General features: G+C 42.1%; 1 protein-coding gene across 6 annotated transcripts in view; it reads right to left on the bottom strand.

Annotated features, from left to right (window-relative positions):
• TDRD1 (tudor domain containing 1) overlaps positions 1-20077 on the bottom strand; it is a 54124-nt gene that overhangs the window by 3277 nt on the left and 30770 nt on the right. For all 6 annotated transcript variants that reach the window (XM_077349820.1, XM_077349825.1, XM_077349822.1 and 3 more), the window contains 11 exons: positions 18384-18554; positions 16958-17212; positions 16526-16648; positions 15650-15757; positions 13308-13478; positions 10569-10823; positions 6765-6884; positions 5036-5149; positions 2309-2476; positions 1598-1807; positions 53-99 (listed from right to left, as the gene is read on the bottom strand). In XM_077349820.1, coding sequence (XP_077205935.1) covers positions 53-99; positions 1598-1807; positions 2309-2476; positions 5036-5149; positions 6765-6884; positions 10569-10823; positions 13308-13478; positions 15650-15757; positions 16526-16648; positions 16958-17212; positions 18384-18554 — 1742 coding nt within the window. The remainder of the gene's footprint in view (positions 1-52; positions 100-1597; positions 1808-2308; positions 2477-5035; positions 5150-6764; positions 6885-10568; positions 10824-13307; positions 13479-15649; positions 15758-16525; positions 16649-16957; positions 17213-18383; positions 18555-20077) is intronic.

Below are 20077 nucleotides of genomic sequence, written 5' to 3'. Positions count from 1 at the left end.
GCAAACATCAGTATGAGGAAGCAAATAGGACTGGCTCTGGACTGAAACTTACTTGCTTCTTTAACTCTGTGCAACAACACTTGGACTTCTTTGAACACTCTACAAAGAAACAAATGTAATTTGTTAAACATATCTATGTATCTGAACACAATGGAAAATGGGCAAATGAGAACAAGATACAATTTAATAAAGATAAGTGTAAAGTTCTGCATCTGGGTCAGAAAAATTAAAAGCATGCCTACTGGATGGGGGATACACTTCTAGGTAACACTGTGTGTGAACGAGACCTTGGGGTACTTGTGGATTGTAAACTAAACATGAGCAGGCAGTGTTATGCAGCAGTAAAAAAGGCGAATGCCATTTTGGGCTGTATCAGCAGGGCCATCACATCAAAATCACAAGATGTCATAGTCCCATTTTATACGACACTGGTCAGACCACACCTGGAGTACTATGTGCAGTTCTGGAGGCCTCACTTCAAGAAGGACGTAGATAAAATTGAAAGGGTACAGAGGAGAGTGACAAAAATGATCTGGGACCAAGCCCTATGAAGAGAGGTTGAGGGACTTGGGAATGTTCAGCCTGGAATAAAGGAGGTTGAGAGGGGACATGATAGCCCTCTTTAAGTATTTGAAAGGCTGTCACTTGGAGGAGGGCAGGATGCTGTTTCCGTTGGCTGCAGAGGAGAGGACATGCAGTAATGGGTTTAAACTTCAAGTACAACGATATAGGCTAGATATCAGGAAAAAAAATTTCACAGTCAGAGTAGTTCAGCAGTGGAATAGGCTGCCTAAGGAGGTGGTGAGCTCCCCCTCATTGGCAGTCTTCAAGCAAAGGTTGGATACACACTTTTCTTGGATGTTTTAGGATGCTTAGGGCTGATCCTGTGTTGAGCAGCGGGTTGGACTAGATGGCCTGTATGGCCCCTTCAAACTCTATGATTCTATGATTCTATGATCTATAATAGTCTTACTATTCCAGTGAGCAGCACTGAGGATAAACACAGAAAAGTGTCCCATTTTTTACAATTAAAGTATTGAGAGAGAGTGTGTTTACTTTAGCAGGTAAAATTCTAACTCTAAACAGGAAATATATAAATTTCCTGTGAATATAAATGATTATGATGAATCCTGATCCACGGTTCCTCTATATATTTGTGAAGCAGCCTGGGGGCTGGAATGTGTCCAGCTGTCCAAATTGGAATAGGGCCAATAAGGGTGCTGCTGGCTGCACCCTGATTGACCCTGCCCCTGCAGCTCCTGCTCTCCATCCCTGGACCCTAGCCTCTTTGCTCTCAGACACGACTCAGTGCCTGGAGCCAGCAGCACGTAAGGAGAGAGGGCCCTGGGCAAAGAGTTGTGGTGTAGGGCCTGCTAACATGGGCCTCTTGGCCAGCTGACTGCCTGCTAAGGAGTTCTGTCCCGGCCCTGCTAACGAGCTGGCCAGCCCTTCCCACCCTACTTGATCTGGCTGTGAGCAGCAGCCTAAAGCCACCTTAAGCTGCCTGGTCGGAGGCCAGGGGAGGGGACCCTTTCAAGGCCCATTCTTAGAAACGGGCTTTGAAGCTAATATGTAAATAAGTTCAAATAATACTTACGATTCTCACTGTTGGTATGTTTTGCCAGGTTTTCAATTACCAGCTGATTAGCTACATTCAGAATATTAAGTTCACAATTTTTATTCACTTCTACTGCATGAATGTTTTCAGAAACTCCTTTAACCGTTATTATCACACGCTCATTCAGTAAGAGAGCCTTTAGCCTTTCTGTTGCAGATTCAGACCACTTTCCATCCAGTTCCATAATTCCTAGAAAACAAATTATTCCACTCCAGTTTATTGCTCACCATGTTCTTAATTTAAAATAAAAATGGAGACGTTCAAGCTGGACGGAAATAGTGACTGCCTCAGTTCTATGTTTTGAATGCTTTTATTTATGTTCTCGTCTGATCTCACCAGACTGCACTATTTACAGATGGACATAAATACTTTACTATCACAAGAATGCACTATTATACATTAAATGTGGATGATGATTGCACAAAGACAGAACAGGCTTCTTCATGTATTGTTTCTAATCCAAGCTACAGGTCCATGCCATGGCTGCCATACCATTTTAAAAGTATCTAAACTTCTTTAAGAATTGCTTTGAGGCCCTAAAATGGATTGGGTACATGGTAGGCCTAGGAGCTCTAGTGTCCTCCTGCACTACACTTTCCAAGTGTAGAAATGGCTAAATATAAGGTGAAATATAACTTATTTACTAAGGCATGTATATATAGGATCATGTTATTTGGTTAATTACAGTACCTGAAAGGGAACACTTAAATATTTGAAAAGGTAGTTCCAAGTAGGAGGCAGTTATTGGTAGCAGCCTAGAAAGTGATAGTATCTCCACATTTCCATAATCTGCATATGCCACTTTCACTTCTGACACAAAAACTTCTAGAACAACAGCACGGTACCAACGGTCATCACCTGAAAAAGAGTTTTAAAAAATTGCTAATATTTGGTTTGAGCAGCATGCCATAGTATGTATTGTTGTTGTTAGGTACAAAGTCATGTCTGACCCATCACCACCCCATGGACAATAATCCTCCAGGCCTTCCTGTCCTCTACCATTCCCTGGAGTCCTTTTAAGTTTGCACCTACTGCTTCAGTGACTCCATCCAGCCACCTCTTTCTCTGCCGTCCCCTTCTTCTTTTGCCCTCGATCGTTCCGAGCATTAGGCTCTTCTCCAGGGAGTCCTTCCTTCTCATGAGGTGGCCAAAGTATTTGAGTTTCATCTTCAGGATCTGGCCTTTTAAGGAGCAGGCAGGGCTGATCTCTTCTAGGACTGACCGGTTTGTTCACCTTGCAGTATAAGGCAGTGGTCCCCAACCTTTTTTCGGCTGGGGACCGGCAGGACAACTGCCCTGCCTGTGCATGTGCGCATGCGCGGCCCGGCCTCGCATGCGTGATGCGCGGCGCGGCCCTGATTCCCTCTCCCCCCCCCCCATTGTAAGAAGCTTCCCGGGCCGCATGGGAAGTTTTTCACTTCGGGGGGGGGGCGGGGAGAGGGAACCGCGGCCCGGCGCCATGGCCTTCGCGGCCCGGCATCGGGCCGCATACCGCAGGTTGGGGACCACTGGTATAAGGGACTCGTAAGAGTCTTCTCCATTACCAGAGTTCAAAAGCCTCAATTCTTTGACACTCGGCCTTCCTTATGGTCCTTATTCACAGCCAGACATTGCAAACTGGAAGACGTTCGTTGGCAGGGTGATGTCTCTGCTTTTTAGGATGCTGTCTAGATTTGCCATAGCTTTCCTCCCCAAGAGCAAGCGTCTTTTAATTTCTTTGCTGCAGTCCACATCTGCAGTGATTTTGGAGCCCAGGAAAATAAAATCTGCATTTCTTCATCTATTTACCAGGAATGGAGAGGGCTGGATGCCAGGATCTTAGTTTTCTTGATGTTGAGTTTCAAGCCAACTTTTGCACTCTCCTCCTTCACCCGCATCAAGAGGCTCTTTAGTTCCTCTTCACTTTCTGCCATTAGAGTGGTATTATCTGCATATCTGAAGTTGTTGATATTTCTTCCTGCAATCTTAATCCCAATTTGTGACACATCTAACCCCGGCTTTCTCATGATGTGCTCCGCATACAAGTTAAATAGGCAAGGCGACAGTATACAGCCTTGCCGAACTCCTTTCTCAATTTTGAACCAATCAGTGATTCCATGTCCGGTTCTCACGGTTGCTTCTTGACCTGCATATAGGTTTCTCAAGAGTCAGATAAGATGCTCTGGTATTCTCATCTCTTTAAGAACTTGCCGCAATTTGTTGTGTTCCACACAATCAAAGGCTTTAGCATAGTCAATGAAGCAGAAGTAGATGTTCTTCTGGAACTCTCTAGCTTTCTCCATGATCCCGTCTCTAGTTCCTCTGCCTCTTCGAAATCCTGCCTGTACTTCTGGAAGTTCTCAAAATCCTGCCTGTACTTCTGGAAATCGCATGCAGCTCCCAATTAGCCACTTGGACCCTGAGTGACACTCGGAGGGGGCCAATCAGGAGCCACTTCATGGCTCCTGATTGGCCCCTCCAGGTTTTTATCACGGACTCGGCCTGCCCCTTTCTCCTCCCAACTTGCCCTTACTGTTTTATTTATATCGCTCTGCAGGAGCGATTACAGATGATCAATTTATTTTAAGTCACAAAAGATTTCACCAAATTCAGCTTCTTGTTGAAGTAACCTTTTCATTATATCTGACTTTTTGCAAGATATTTCAAATAAACGTTCATATCCCATGAAATGTAATTCCTTCGCGGTATGCTTTTTCCCCCTTTAAATCAATTAGTGAGGGGAACATCCAGAACATCATGACAAATTTTTGACAAGTGTTCAAGAATTCGCACTTTCAGAGGGTGGGTGCTGTTACAATTTATGAATAATTTTATTGGATATTGCCGCTTGGTCATCGGGTGGGTAAAAATTCCTTCATATATATGCTTGCAATGCACAATTGTCGAATTCGAAACATCCTACAGGAGTCAACTCATAAATTGCTGAACTGACAGTGCGGGGGGGGGGCAATTAACTCCCTTATGTTTCTACCCCTATACATTGCAAACAGTTGGTTTTTGCTCGCAACCTAAAATATGTGAAACCAAATGCTACTGCTTAAGCACAATATTTCTGATGTTGTATGCATAAACAGAAAAATCCAAAACACACATGATTCTATTTGTGCTTGGGCATTCGGCTCACAGCCTACCCTGTCTAATCACCTCAGGAGGATAATGTTCTCTTAAAGAGACAAAATGCCATTCCTTTGACTCTTCCTTGACTTTTTTGGATGGACATATAATAAAGTTTATGTGATTGTTTCACGTCAGCTTTCTCCTCGTTGGGGCGTTGACTGAGCCATGTCTCCTCAAAGGCCCGTGCTTTCACTGACATGCCACAAGTTCTACATCATCATTTTCTTAATATTTTATAATATTTTATAATATTTTATAATATAATATAAGATAATAAAATCTTAAAATTTTTTCTCTGACCTGAGAATCTAGCACAACAGGCTTCACCAACTTTTGGCTTGAAGACATGCTTGGTTTGAGAGGCACAGTGATCTGCAAGTTGAAGCATCAGTCCATGCAGTTTCTGTGGATCCCCTGAAATAGGAGCAAAGATTGAATTTTTATACATTCCACTGTGCACCTCCATTAAGACCATCGGTGACAAAATACACAAATACGTCATTCAGAAGCAACATAATCCTGTTTTGTTTTTAAAACACATAATAAGTAATGGAGCAACACATTATAGTCTTAAAGTTTAAACTATTAGCAATAATGAAAAATAAAAGTAACAGCATGAAAAATTAAAATCTAAAGCCAGTTTTAAAGCTAGAAAGCAAAAACAAAACTAAAAATACTGTTTGTTGTTGTTTTTTGCACACTCCTAGTCCCATTATTGACCAATACCATCTCAGCCTTATCTAGATCCACTACCACCCTCATGGTCTCTTACCTCACCCCACTCTTCTGAAAATGAAAAATAATAGTTGGGTGGTTCTCTGTATACTGATAGAAGATCAATTCTTTAGATAACCCCTCTGGCAGTTTCACATAAAAATTAAGCAGCCTGGGTGACAAGGTGGAACTCAACAGGAAAGGTATATAAATGTCACAAGACCAAGTTGTAGTCTTCCAGCGTCACCTTCTGGGTTACCGGACAGGATATGAATCAGAGCATGAAGCTCTCAACCGACATCTCAGTCAATCAATTCAGAAGGGCATATATCAAAAGACTGTCATACTCCCTGTTGCACAGCTGGCTGAGCCTCCAGAGGGCACTCCAGAGGCTGCAGCTGATCCTGATCCACTGCCCGGGCCCAGCACTCCCCAGGCACCACCTGAAAATCTGGCCAGTGAAGACCAGCTCTATGCCCCAGAGGATATACAACCTGGTCCCAGCCAGACTGGCATCCAACCTGATGTGCCCGCTTACTCCAGCCCTGAAGACTCACTGGAGAAATGGCACTGCCAGTCTCAGGCGAATACCCAGCGAGTCCCATGTGGCTGCATTGGAGGAGGCAATCTACTCTGACAGCTGTCAGGAGATCAGCACATCTAGCAGCTCACTGTCAGGGTAGATGGGGCTCAGCTGTACCTGCTTCTTCTGATGAGGACTAGGACCAGCTGTAGCTGCCCCACCTGGTTTGGCTGTATTTCAGAAGGGCCTTGAGGCAAAATCCTTTATGGGTGTAACATATACATTCCCTGCCTGTCTTCCCAGACAACTCCTTGTTCTGGTTCGCTTCAGCAAAGCTCTGCCTGTCTGACTCCTGGTTCCTGACTTCAGCCTGACTCTGGACAACACTCCCAGTTCCAGACCCCTGGCTTTGGTTCCTGACTATGCTCCCAGCTCTAGGCCTATGTCTTGGCTTCTGCCTTTGTCCCTGGCTTTTGACTACAGTTTGTCTTTGACTGTTTCTCTGGTTCTTGACCCCAGCTCGGCTTGACTTCACTCCCCGCCCTGCTTGCTGTGAACTTTGGCTCCCAACCTTCTGAACTGGACTTTGGCAAATTCTCTGCTCTGGCACAACTATCCAGCTATGCAAGTGCAGCCCAGCAGGGCAGCACAAAGAATCTGAATGGCCCAGGAGGACTTTTGGGGCAGATATTTGCTCAAATTCATCACAAAAGCAGAACTGGATCTTCAAACCAGAAGTAACCACATTATGAAAATAATGTTTTTGTCAACATAACATACTTGGGATCCTACCTTTAGCTTTTGTTGGTACTACATAGATCAAACCAGGATTTATCACTTGTAACACACGGACAGATATAGTTTCATTAACAGGATATTCTTCTGTTGTCCAATGTGCATATACAGACGTTTCTGAAATATCACACAAGTAAGAACAGTTCTAAAACGTAAATCACTGTTGGTGCAAATTAATAAACAGAAGATAACATTTTTAACAAGAATATGAAAATACAAGAGCAAACAGAATTGATTAACAAAGCGGGTTTTGAGGTAGAAAGTAAGGTAAAATATTTGTGCATCACTTTGACAAACATGAATTTTATGTTGTTTCAAGATAATTATGTTAAGACATGAAACTGAGAAAAGATATATTATGATGGAATAAAGGAGAATATCTGTTGTTTAGCTTTGATGAAAGAATGGATAGTGTTGTGAAACTGAAGGATATTAGAGTCAGAAGGACACAGTTTGAGATTTCTCATGATAAATTTAAGGTTAATGTGGATTTTAAAAATCATTATATTAGATGTGCCATCTTGAGAGTCTGAAATAAACACAAACCTATATTGTGTCAGAAAACAGAGAACTAGAAAAAAGTAATGGAACTTTGTTTTTACATATGACAAGAGTAGCAATATTATTATATGCTCAAAAATGGAAAACATCTACATTACAAACAACAGAGGATTGTTTGGTGAACATGATGGAACTTGCAGAGATGGCTAAACTTAATTCTTTGATCAGAAAAAGACAATATCTACATTTATTGCTAACTGGAAACCCCTTATAGACTTTTTGCATGAAAAGGAAAACAAATGAAGTGATGATTTATGGTATTAATGATTAAGGGATAAAATAGATTGTAGAACAAAGAGCATTTTTCTTATGTCATTACAAAGTAAGCAATAAGTTTGTGACTTTACTTGCATTTGTCATAGAGAAAAGTGGAAGCCTTTTCCTTACATTTCTGTATATTTCTTATCTTTTTGGGGTTTTTTTTCTTTGTCTCTTTTAATTTCTTTATTAGTTTTTCTCTTTTTTAAGTTTTTTTCTTTTAAAAATAAACTTATTAAAAAAACATAAATCACTCTTACGTAAGTAACAAGTTTCTACTCGAAAATAGAGGTTACTTATGCAATCAGTGAAGGCAAACAAGGTGGGGCTGTTCCAACATGAGCACAGGCATAGAACTCACACAGGGTTCTACCCCCTCACCCTTCCTGCCTGCCTGACAGCGTGAGGGTCCACTACAGGAAATGGGAACAGAACAAATAATCTGGATGGTGAAGAGATAGATGGGGTTATGTGAAAAATTCATGACCTTCTCTTTCCTGAATCAGCTCCTCACTGCTGCTGACACATGTTCTCCACATGGGCATTACAGCAGCACCCAACAGGATCTTAAGTGCATAACAATATTCTGAATCTTCAGAATATTTAGTTTGTTTCGGAATTTATGATGATAATACCTTCTATGTGATGAACCAGAATTAAAATAATACTTTAAAATGCATGACGTAGAGTTGTATATGTTACAGCAAAAATAATCCCCCAAATGACATAAAGATAGGGAGGTGCTACAAGCTAACTTGTAGATATTGTAAAAGCCTCACTATAAAATAAAACGCAAGATTTGGGGGCATAACATTCTTTTTTTTTAATGTCTACTCATGGATGCTTAGAGCCAAACTAGGCACGATGTCTGCATCATGTGAAGCCTCTGTTTCTGGCATCCACACAGCTATTTTGGCTAAGAGAAACAGTGCACAGAGAAGGCTGAAGTCCCTTCCTCCTCCACTCTCCATTCCCAAGCAGTTGTAAATAATAATTATTATTGTAAATAATAATAATAGGGAAGATGTGGCTGATGGAGCAGTGAAGTTAGTGTGAATTTTGGGGGAGAGTGATTAAACTGGGAAGGTACCAAATATAGCTGCGGTACCCTACCTTTCTGAGGTCAGGGACCGCCTCCGGGGGTGAGGGGAGAGTCGACGGTCCGGGTGCCGCACACATGCGTGGCAGCTAAGCGCAAACGCGCATGTGCAGTTGCTGCGCATGCGCAGTTGCTGCGCATGCGCGTTTTCACCACCAGGTGCGCTAACGTACATGCACACAGTTGCCGCGCATGCATGTTTTCACAACCAGGGGCGCATGCGCGGCAAGTGCGCACATGCACGTTTGCGTTGCTGGTGTGCCGGCGGCCGCGCCTACCTGTTCCCTTCCTTCTCACTGTGGGGGAGGAGGCAGGCGCGGCTGCCCGGTACCGTGGCCTTCGCGGCCCGCTACCGGGCCACAGACCGGGGGTTGATGACCCCCGTGTTATAGGACAGAAACAAAATAAAAAATGACCTTGATCACTTTGGACAAAGTTTCCAACCTAAAAAATAAAATTCAACAAAGATTTTAGATTTAAGCAAAAACAATCAAATGCATAGACAATGAATGGGGGAATACCTGGCTTGCCATTAACATATAAACAGAATGAGTCAGGAATGTGAAGCAGCTGTAGAAAAAGCGAATCCTATATTAAGCTGCATTAATCAGAGAACGGTATCTAAGTAACAAGAAATAGCAGTTCCACTCTACTCTGTACTAGTCAGACCTCAAGTGTACTACTGTGTATAGCACTGTAAGATGCAGACAAATGGAAAAAAATATTCAGAAGAGGGCAATGAAGAGGAGTCTGCCACAAGGCTGTGGGAACGAAGTTGCCACGCGGACTTGCCGCACATTTGCATTTGTGCCGGTGGCCGCGCTTCCCTCTCCCCCCCACAAAAAGAAGCTTGCCGGGCTGTATTTAGTGAGTTTTCATCAGCTTTTCCGTCATGCAGAAGGGTCCCTAGTCAAAACTAGATTGGACGGGCTTATGATAAAGGATGTGAAATTCTGATGGAACCGACAATTGTGAGTGTTCTTCCCTTGCCACAGATCTTAAAAGGCTTTGCAGCAGGTAGTCAGGAATGCTTTAATTTAGGATTTTCCACGTTGCACAAGTTAGAAAGTTATACAGCCCCTTCTAATTCTAAAACACATACAGGCTACTTATGGAGCCAATCATGTTAACCATTTACTGTGTTATTCAGTGCAATATTACTTTTAAGAAGCTGAGGTCACTTTTTTTTAGCTGTCACATTCTATACAGGGATATATAATGTTCGTTGTTTAGAGTGTTGCAGAAATGAATATTATTTTTTAACTTGCCCATTTGTACATGCTTTGGCTAAAATTCAGTAGAACTCCACGCAAAACAATACAGTCATAAGTGTGGCAACCGTTAAGAGATTGTGTAATTTTGCTTTCTTTCATTCTTACAAAAAAGTGTTCATTTGTCTCATGCCTTCAGCTTATCAAGAAATACTTGCCTTATTTCCATCACTTATCAAGGCATACTCATGAAGTAGCAACTACTGACATTTACCTCTGAATCACAAGGACTTTCCTGAACGCCATTACCATATAAGAAGAAGAAGAAGAGTTGGTTCTTATATGCCGCTTTTCCCTACCCGAAGGAGGCTCAAAGCGGTTTACAGTCGCCTTCCCATTCCTCTCCCCACAACAGACACCCTGTGGGGTGGGCGAGGCTGAGAGAGCCCTGATATCACTGCTCGGTCAGAACAGTTTTATCAGTGCTGTGGCGAGCCCAAGGTCACCCAGCTGGCTGCATGTGGGGGAGCGGGGAATCGAACCTGGCATGCCAGATTAGAAGTCCGCACTCCTAACCACTACACCAAACCACTACACATAACTGTGATATAACAAGCCCAAATAACAGACAAGCCTTATGTTGGTTTCCATGTCACTCAAAATATTTGTCACCTTGGAAATCAATAGCTGGAAATTCACACAGCGGAATATTCTCATTTGATGATCCTTCCATTTTAAAAGCCAAACGTCTGTTAATTAAAATTTCACTGATTATCAGGGGACTATCAGCAGAATTGTCAATAAGCTCTACTTCAGCACCATCTGTGGTTAAAGAAATTACTCTGGCTTGAAGCTTCTTCCCAGCTGTATACATTTGAAGTGCCACTACTGCTTCCATTGTCCAATCCTTGTGTACGGGCCTTACGCCTGAGGAAAAATAACATTTAAGAAAACTTTAGTCATTTTGCAAATATAAAATACATAAATATGCTAAGGGTAAAGCCTGTTGCACACAGAAATGCAATGGATGCTAGGATGCAGGCCTGCACTGTACCCTTCCTGGGTGCTGGCCCTCCTCCCCCAGCTCAGTCTTGATAACCAGCATGGTAAAGTGGTTAAAGAGTAAAAACAAAAGCAATAAAGAGGGAGGGAGGAAGAAACAAAGAATGAAAGGAAGGAAGACAGACAGACAGAAAAAAGGAAAGTTGATGAAGGAAGGAAGAGAGAAAAAAGAGGAGGGAAGGAAGGAGAAAGAGAAAAAGAGAAGCGAGAGAGACAGAAAGAGAGAAGGGGAAGGAGGGAGGGAAAAAGGAAAGAAGACTCTCCCCCCTTCCCCCTCCTACTTGTAAGGGCACATGGAGGAGCACCCCAATGCCATCTTAAGCCCTATGGGGTCTTTGGGTGACCTTTCAGGGGGAGCCCAAATTCAGGAGGGCTGCAGAGAGGGCCCCCAGCAAGCAGCCCTTCCAGGGCCTTTTGCAGCCCCCAAAACTAGGGCAGGTGGCAGAGAGGCCTCTAAAGGCCACCCCAGGCACCATAGAGCTGGTGGCTGGCCTTATAAGGGCCTTCCGCACTGTCCTGAACTGAGGTGGCCCATGGAGACACCTCTACAGACTGCCACAGGCCATGTAGGAATGATGTGTGACTTTTTGTTGCTTCTCTGGACTGGGGTGGGGGGCAGAGAAGCCTTCGAAGGCCACTGCGGACACACATAGAATCTGCGGGCGGCCCTTCCAGGGCCTTCTGCAGCAGCTCGGAAATTGAGGAGGGGAGCGTTAAAGCCACTAAAGGTTGCCATGGGCTCCATAGGGCTCAGGAGACTACCTTTGCAGGGCCTTCTGCGGTCCATCTGAGTTTGGATGGACTGCAGAGAGGCTTCTCCAAAGGGTGCCGCTGGTCCCATAGGTCCAGTGTTTCATTGCCCATCCATCCAAGAGTATCTTAAAAGATGCATACAGCTCCTTCTGGAAAGAGCATGTATTGCTATGTCCCATTTTTTTCTAAAAATAAACCAATAAATGTTTACTGAACTGATAAAGATATCCAGTGGACTTTGCAACAAAGTGATTGTTTGATTCTAGACATGCATATGAAAAAATGTCAGTTTCCTCATATATCTGTCATGAAGGAACATTACACATTTAAATTACTATTAACCAGATTTCAGAGGAATACAAACTGCAACCTTACTACTGTTATATCTTTATTAATGGGTGCTCTTAATATTTCAGAAACTGGCAGAGGGTGGAGCATGTCCAGCCCCTGGCGAGTGTCCGAGCTCAAACCCAGCCCAATCAGGGTGCAGCCAGATTTGATTAGGCCAGCCCCTACAGCTGTCACCCTCTGTTGCCAAGCACTCGCCTCGCAGATGCACCTGGCTGCTGGAGCCAGCGTGTCTGCCATGGTCTGCTGCTCTGCCCACATGGCGGCGGTGGATGGTCCATCTGCCCCCGTGCCACTGGAAAGGACGACCAGGCCACAACGGGCACCCAAGACTACACAGCGGTGGTGACTGATGCAGCCACCGTGCCCCTGAGGTGGTGGCACTGCCCGTGGAGGGTCACCGGCACCCCCAAAACACACTCTAGGGATGGTACCTGTGGAGGGCCCCTCAGAGGGGCCACCACCGAGGACACAGTGGGCCCCCCACAGCCACCTCACAGGTAGGACGGCTACTGCCCGCCGCTCCCACAGTGCCCACAAGCCCTGCCAACAACATGCCTGCAGTTTAAGACTGCAGTGGGCTTCAGCACTAGTAATCCTTATATGGTATTGGCTAGTTTAATTATTTCATTTAGTAATGAAGAGCCCCAGGGCAGGTTACTACTAACCAGTGTGAGATACTGAGCTGACTTCCAATTACTGGAAGAAACACAACAGACATTATTTTTTTAGGATTTTGCTTCAGGCAACTTGTGTCGTCAGGTACAGATTGACCTAATTCTGATCGGGACACCAGCATAGGGGAGGAGGAGCTCCAGTCTTTCTCCCTACACTACTTCCAGCAGCTAAAACTATACATGGCAGGGTCGGGGCAGTCTAACTGCAAGCCCCTGTAGCAAACTTGTGAATAGAGATTTAATACCTAGTTTGGCTTTCAATCTCTTGCCTCAGGCACTGATGTGTATTCATTCTATACTAATCTAGTATTCTGCAGAGACTTGACCATTTCCCAGTACATGTTCTCTTGAAAGATAATGCAGAATGAAAAAGCACAACAGTATTTTAGAGTTCTGGGCTGGAAATATGGTTTAATTTAACAGTAACCTTGTAAAGTTTAAGCTCATAGTTCATTATCTTTCAACATAATATACACATTCAATCTGAAGACAAGATATTGTTATTTACACTGTGACTTCTGATCTCATTGGTCACTGGATCCTGTCATTACTGGAAAAAGAAATATTTCACCTGACAACCAACATCTGATTGCTTGAAATGGAAGTTTCAAAAACACAGATGAAATCTGTCTGAGTTTATCCAGAGTAACCAGTTCATTGTTTCCATAATCCACAAACTGAACTTTAAAGGCTTCATCTGAAGTGGACTCTTCTACCAAAGCACGATACCAACTACCATCACCTAAAAACACACACAAACAAAATTTATTCCCTGTACAAATAAGAATAAGATTTTTTTGCTGCATCTTTTGTGTTAGGTGTACACAGAAGTATACACTGTTGTTGCATTGTGCTTCAGGAAAACTAAAAAAAGCAATTAAAGCAACATATGCTAGTCCATTTCACAGTGAAGGCATTTTCAAAAAGAAATTAAAATTAATTTGTAATACAAGTAACACTAACATCCTATAGAAAACAATTGAACAGTACTTTATACATTGTTATTCTTAATAGTGTAGAAGTTGTTATTGTGGAACTATTTTAATGGAAATGTCTGAATTTAGATCAGTGGTCATGAAGCGAGATGCCTTAATACAACTCTTCATGTTGTAGGGACACCCAACCATAAAATTATTTTCATTGGTACTTCATAACTGTAATTTTGCTACTGTTATGAATCATAATGTAAATATCTGATATGCAGGATATATTTTCATTGTTACAAACTGAACATAATTAAGGGGCAGTGATTAATAACAAAAACAGTATATAATTATATATTGTGAAATATTTATTTCTAACTACAAATAAATGAAATTTTGTCTTGAAGCATAGTGTAGCATGGGTAACAGGTGAAGGGGATCGGGCTCAAAGGCTGCATCATTCAGCGTTCGCCCCCCCCCCCCATCCCCGTCCGGCTGCCACAAAAAATCCAAACATTTTAGATTGCAGAACACCCAGACGTGCCCTCCCCAATTCACCATGGGGTCCCTGGCCCATTCCCTTGGGGTCTGTGGCATCCACTCCGGGGTTCTGGAGCAGCCGCACAGCTCCCTTTTGGACATCCGATGTTTGCCACAAACGCTTGCCTTTCAGCCACCAGCAGTCGGGGGCCGGAGCGAGGCGACAGAGCTCTTGGCACAAAGGGAGGGATCCCCTGGGTGTGAGAGGCCAGCCAAGCATCCAGAGGAGCAGCGCTGCCCCCTCCTCACCCCTGCCTGGTGCCTGCACCCTGCCTGCCATCCCCCAGACTGGCCCCTTCTCCCCCCCCTCCCAGCCTTCCTCCCCCTCCATGCCCAACAGCAGCACAGGCCAGCGCCATTGTGCCTCTGCCACTGTCACACTTATTCCCAGCCAGTGTTCCCTTCACTACCTACACAGCACGGAGGAGGGCAGGAGGCAAGCGCTATGGTGTTGATGTGCCGCCACGGCAGCCAACGCCCCTGTGACCCCCAGGAATGGGTTGATCCCAACCCCAAGGTTGAGAACCACTGATTTAGATGCTTTCAGTTGTATACTATTACTCAACAACTTCATGGGTACTCCCAAGTTCTAATGTTACTCATTGTCTCCAGCCTATGCATAGTTTTATAAATGTCTATTGCGTCCTCTCTTAGTCTTTCTTCTAAATGGAATAGCCTAGGAACTTGTACTGCATCACAAGAAAGGTGCTTCAGCACTTTTTCCTGTTCTGCAATGTCTTTTATTGAGACAGACAAATCAAAACTGTGCACGGTGTCCCAAATGAAGTCACATCATATATCTATACAAGAATATCATAGTATTTACCACAGTATTTTCATTCCCTTTCCTAATGAGCCCTCATAATGCAACATTACCCCCTTTAACCTGATGCCTCCTAGCTCAAACCCTTTAATCTCCAAAATAGCAGAGAACCATCAATACAAGAGCAGGACCAATTCTTGCAGGTCCTTGAAGATCTTGCCAGAAACTTCTGTGTCTCTTACAAGTTTCACCAAATCGGCAACCATAGCCTTGAGGGAATAAACCTCTTTGAGAGACTAGAGTTCAGTGCATCAAATTTCTGTCTTAACAGAAACACAACTTGTGTTTAATAGGCACATAAATATATATGTGACACTCTGAACACCTGATGGCAGCTCCTACTCCGGGTTTTTTTTAAATCTTTATGGCTATTTTGGCTGTTTAAGACTAAAGATAGAATGTGTACCTGATGGATGTCCTTTTCCAATTACATGGATGCCCTTTTCCAATTTGTCTCTGGAGTGTTCTCTTGTTCCCTCCTCCTCAAACTTCCCTCCTAGCATGCCCTTTTTGCATACACAATCCAGGAAAAATGGTGAGACATTTTACAGAGTTGATTCAAGGCTCAGTGCCTACACCCTCAAATTGCAGGAAGTTCCAAGCTGAACAGGGAGCAGGCTCACTTACCAGAAAAATAAGCACAACATGGCTCTCCCTGTTTTATTTTAGAAATCCTAGTTGTTTTCTGGCAATATTCTGCTAAGGATGTATTAAGTTCTTTTAGAACCTTCAGGTCTGTAAACAAGATTAGAACATAAAATTAGAATCATAGAGTTGGAAGGAGCCATACAAGCCATCTAGTCCATCCTAAAGCATCCAAGAAAAGTGTGTATCCAACCTTTGCTTGAAGACTGCCAGTGAGGGCACCACCTCCTTATTCACCCATCATTTGCAGTAATATAGGGCATATTAAAATTGTAATGTAAAATCCAATTACTCCAATTTATTTTTCATTCAGCTAAAACAGCAATGTCACAGAATGATTAAAATAACTCCAGAAGGGCCAGTTCAAAATATAACAATGACCAGAAATCGTACAGGTGAAAAGCAGAAAAAGCCTACAAGAAACTAAATCAGAGTCCAATAAGACCAACAAAGATTTATTCAAGGTGTGAGTTTTCGAGTGCATGCACTCTTCCTTAGACTCGAAAGCTCACGCCTTGAATAAATCTTTGTTGGTCTCAACGGTGCTATTGGACTCTGATTTTATTGTGCTACTTCTGACCAACACAGCTATCCACTTTCAGAAAAGTATACACCTAATGACCAGTCAAGTCCAAATCCATTATATGCCTAAATGGATGTGTGACTGAAATGTAAACATTGGATACTTGTTAGGTACTTGGCTCACTCATAACAGAGCCAACTGGCTAAAAGTAAAAAATGACAGGGTTCAGTTACATGCGTGGCTAAAGTACTGCCAAAGATCTTTTAAATATGACACCAGCATACAGGAAGGAACAATGACAACATAACCCTCCCAAACTGAGAAATAAAATGTACCATTGTTGTTTAATATCTGGCAATAGAACTCTCTGGGGCTGTATACCATACACACCATGACATCTAGCACCTGCTTAGGTGTTAATGTGACCCAGGCCCATTCAACTTTGTCTGGTTTCTGATCTATAGGCAAAGACAAAGAAAACACACACATAAAATTCAATGCTGTTATGCTAATGCTACATGAATCAGCCCATATCTGAATCTCAGGCCTATTAAATTATTTGAAAACTAAAAATTTCAAAATGTGTAATTATATTTTAATTAGAATGTGCAATATGTACCACACATGTGTAACATGTACACACACACACAAACCCAATTGACAAATATTCAAGTGCCAAAGCCTCTATTTACCTCCTTTTAAAACGCTACCCAAGGATTTATGCAGCCAGCTACTCAAGAAAGCTTCTGCAGCAATTTTTCACTTACCATTCACTTCTTGAAATATTTCAGTACTCCTTTCCAGCTCTGTCAATGTGGTGGCATCTCCTTCTACTGCACATCCAGATACTAAAAGGCTTTCACGCACATTTATTGTTGGAGTCACTGATGTATCTGCAAGTTCTACTACAAACGTGTTCTCATTTTTATCCATTACTGTTATCGTGACTACTACATTTTGTACCAGTGATTTCATGAAAGAACTTGCCTCTGTGGACCAGTTTCCAGATGCTGGCTTTATACCTAAAAACACAGGAAAATCACATTCCCCTCCCCATTAAAATCTATGATTTCTCACAGACAGATGATACACTCTGAGCATTACCCTCATACAAATTGAGATGATGTTTTCCCAACATTTAGATCATATATAGATCTTTATGTGCACAAAATGAAGCATGCCACTTTGAAATCCTAAATCTGAAATTCACAGCTAATGTGATATAGTTCAAAGTTGGTAACTAGTCTCTACCTTAGCTAAGCTTTCCATTGGTTTCTGGGTCCCAAATGAAGATACATCTGACACCCTTGGCAACTGATCCCTATGTACCTCTGGAATCTCCTCCATACAGTGCCTTCCGTTCCTTGAAGTTCACAGATACTTTCGAAGTTGTTTCATCTGCTAAAACTTGATGTAGGGCTTTGACTTCAGAGAAATTTGCTCAGCTACTTTCATTGCCCGATTTTACTCTCAGATTAAAACATGATTTGTACAGATTGTTTGCCTCTCTCTTAAAAAAAACTTTTTTTTTTTTAGTTCTGAGAGTAATTTATTTATGCCCCCCTTCGCCCCAGCAGGAACCCAAAGCAGCTAATTTTTATTGTTGCCTTTATTTCAATTATGTTACTAAAGGGTTTTATATGTCACTTTACATAATGATTTTAGAGAAGCAACTAACAAGTTCCCAAATCAGAAAAATATAACCACACACTTTTTACCTCCCACTAGACACATGCATAAACTTGACATCGAAACCATAATTTTCAAGAGATTATTCTGACTCTACCTTTGCTCATGGCAGGGCAGTTTTGCAGTGACATATTGACTCCAACCTCTAGCAACCATTAATGAGAACATCAGAAGGAAGGGGCTCAACAAGCTAGTATCCCTTCATTATGCTTAGATCAAATTCAGCTAAAAATCTACTCCCCAATAACCTTTTTTCTTAATTTTAATTATCATTAATAAGAGGTTTTGATTTATGAGAATTAATTAGGAAGCCAAATTTGTCTGAAGAGTGGAATAAAATCACACAGATTTAAGAGGTAGAATCTATTCTTATGATCTAATTCAAAAAGAGAGGTTTCCCCTTGAGTGATGCTACTCAAATTTCATACAATTAAAAAGGAACCACAAATCCAGATGATAAATGCAGGACCACAATTTATTTTTTGTGGTTATTCATTCTCATACCTGCTAGTGTACACTTCATAGCTTGCATTGGTAACTCCATTAATTTGGGAATTATTGGACGAAGTCTATTTAAAAGAAGGACCTCAAAGTTTCCAAAATCTATATAACCCACCAGAACAGTTTTCTCTGATACATAAGACAAAATGGATGCACGATACCACTGATTGTCTTCTGGAAAATAAAAATACAATTAAGGCCTATAGAGTAGTAATTATCTTGACTAAAATCTCAACTGTATAAATCACCTTTTATTAGAATAATACAAGCAACTTCTACCGATGATGCAATACAAGTCAAATAGAACAGAACTAGATAGTTCTATTTTAGACATCCATGCAACACATAAAAAATCCATATCATGCCCTCAGTACAGACTTTATTGTCTTCTCAAGGCTCAAATTCCTGGATTTTTTAAAGCTTGTAATCTATACATCCAACAGACCATTCTTCCTGTACAAACCTGTACACCCACTGAGGTCTTTGCCACAGCTCATTCTTACCATTCCAATTTCAAATGTATCTCAGCTTCAACCCATTCCTGAGCCTTTCCCATTGTGTGTCCAACACTGGAATGGCTGCCTGAAGCAGTTCAGAAGGCTTCACTGCTGCTTGCAAGGCTGTACCTTTGACAGATGTTTTTGGGATACAGGATGGGCATTAACTATTGATTTTACTACCTTTTTGCTTACCTAATTTTTTTAATGTTTGCTTAATAATCCACCTTGGGTAATTTAAGAAATGTAGACTTAAAATATTTTAAACAATCAGTGTAACCCTTCATGTGGCCCTCTCCCCCTTTTTATTACTTAAAGTTACAGTTAACAAAGCTTTAAAATCTTCTAACTAAAGTTCTTAGACTAATCCTATGTATCTTATAGCAGAAGCTACCAACCATGTGATCAAGAGGTCTTCCTAGTTCCTCTCAGTGCACAGTTCTGATTACTGTATTTCAAAAATAATATTGCAGGGGTGGAAAAAGTACAAAGGAAGGAAGCCAAGATGATCAGAGGTTTGGAGCACCTTTCTTATGATGAATGGTAGGAGAGTCTGGAACTTTCAGTTAGAATAAAACTTAGCTAAGGGGAAACATGACAGACATTTATAAAATTATGCAAAGGGCAGTGAAAGTGGCTTCTGAGGACAGTTCTTTTCTCTTCCATAAAAATGGACCTCAGTGGCACCCAATGAACATGTCAGAAAGCAGGTTCGACAAAAGGAAATGCTTCTTCCCTCAGTGAGTAATGAAACTATGGAACTCATTGCCTGATGTTACCCAACCTGAGCCAGCCAGGAAGGGCAGACTATAAGAATAATTATTGCCAGTGGACAAAGTGATTATGATGAGCATAGATGGCAAACTTAGGACTCCAGCCTGGTAATGAAATCTTTCTGTTTACTAGAAAAATTATGATGTATTTTCTAACAATTTTCGGATTTAAACTCAGTGTTTGGTCTGTATCTGACCTGGCCAAAGCTTGTTCTGTTTCTAACTCTGGGCAGGCAGCCCAGAAATATTGTTGGCACTGAAGAAGGTCAGAGCAGCTAAGAATAGTTCAGGCAAATAATTTGGGGGAAGGGGGATAAAGAATGGATTAAACATGAAACATTTGGTTATGATTTTAAAGAGAAAATCAACCATTCTGCTTTCCAGAGGGAAAATCTCACTTGTATTAATACTGGGTTTGATGTTTAAT

Source organism: Paroedura picta, chromosome 8 (assembly GCF_049243985.1).
Source record: "Paroedura picta isolate Pp20150507F chromosome 8, Ppicta_v3.0, whole genome shotgun sequence".
NCBI classification, from domain to species: Eukaryota; Metazoa; Chordata; class Lepidosauria; order Squamata; family Gekkonidae; genus Paroedura; species Paroedura picta.
This window is presented reverse-complemented; position numbering and strand designations above follow the sequence as displayed.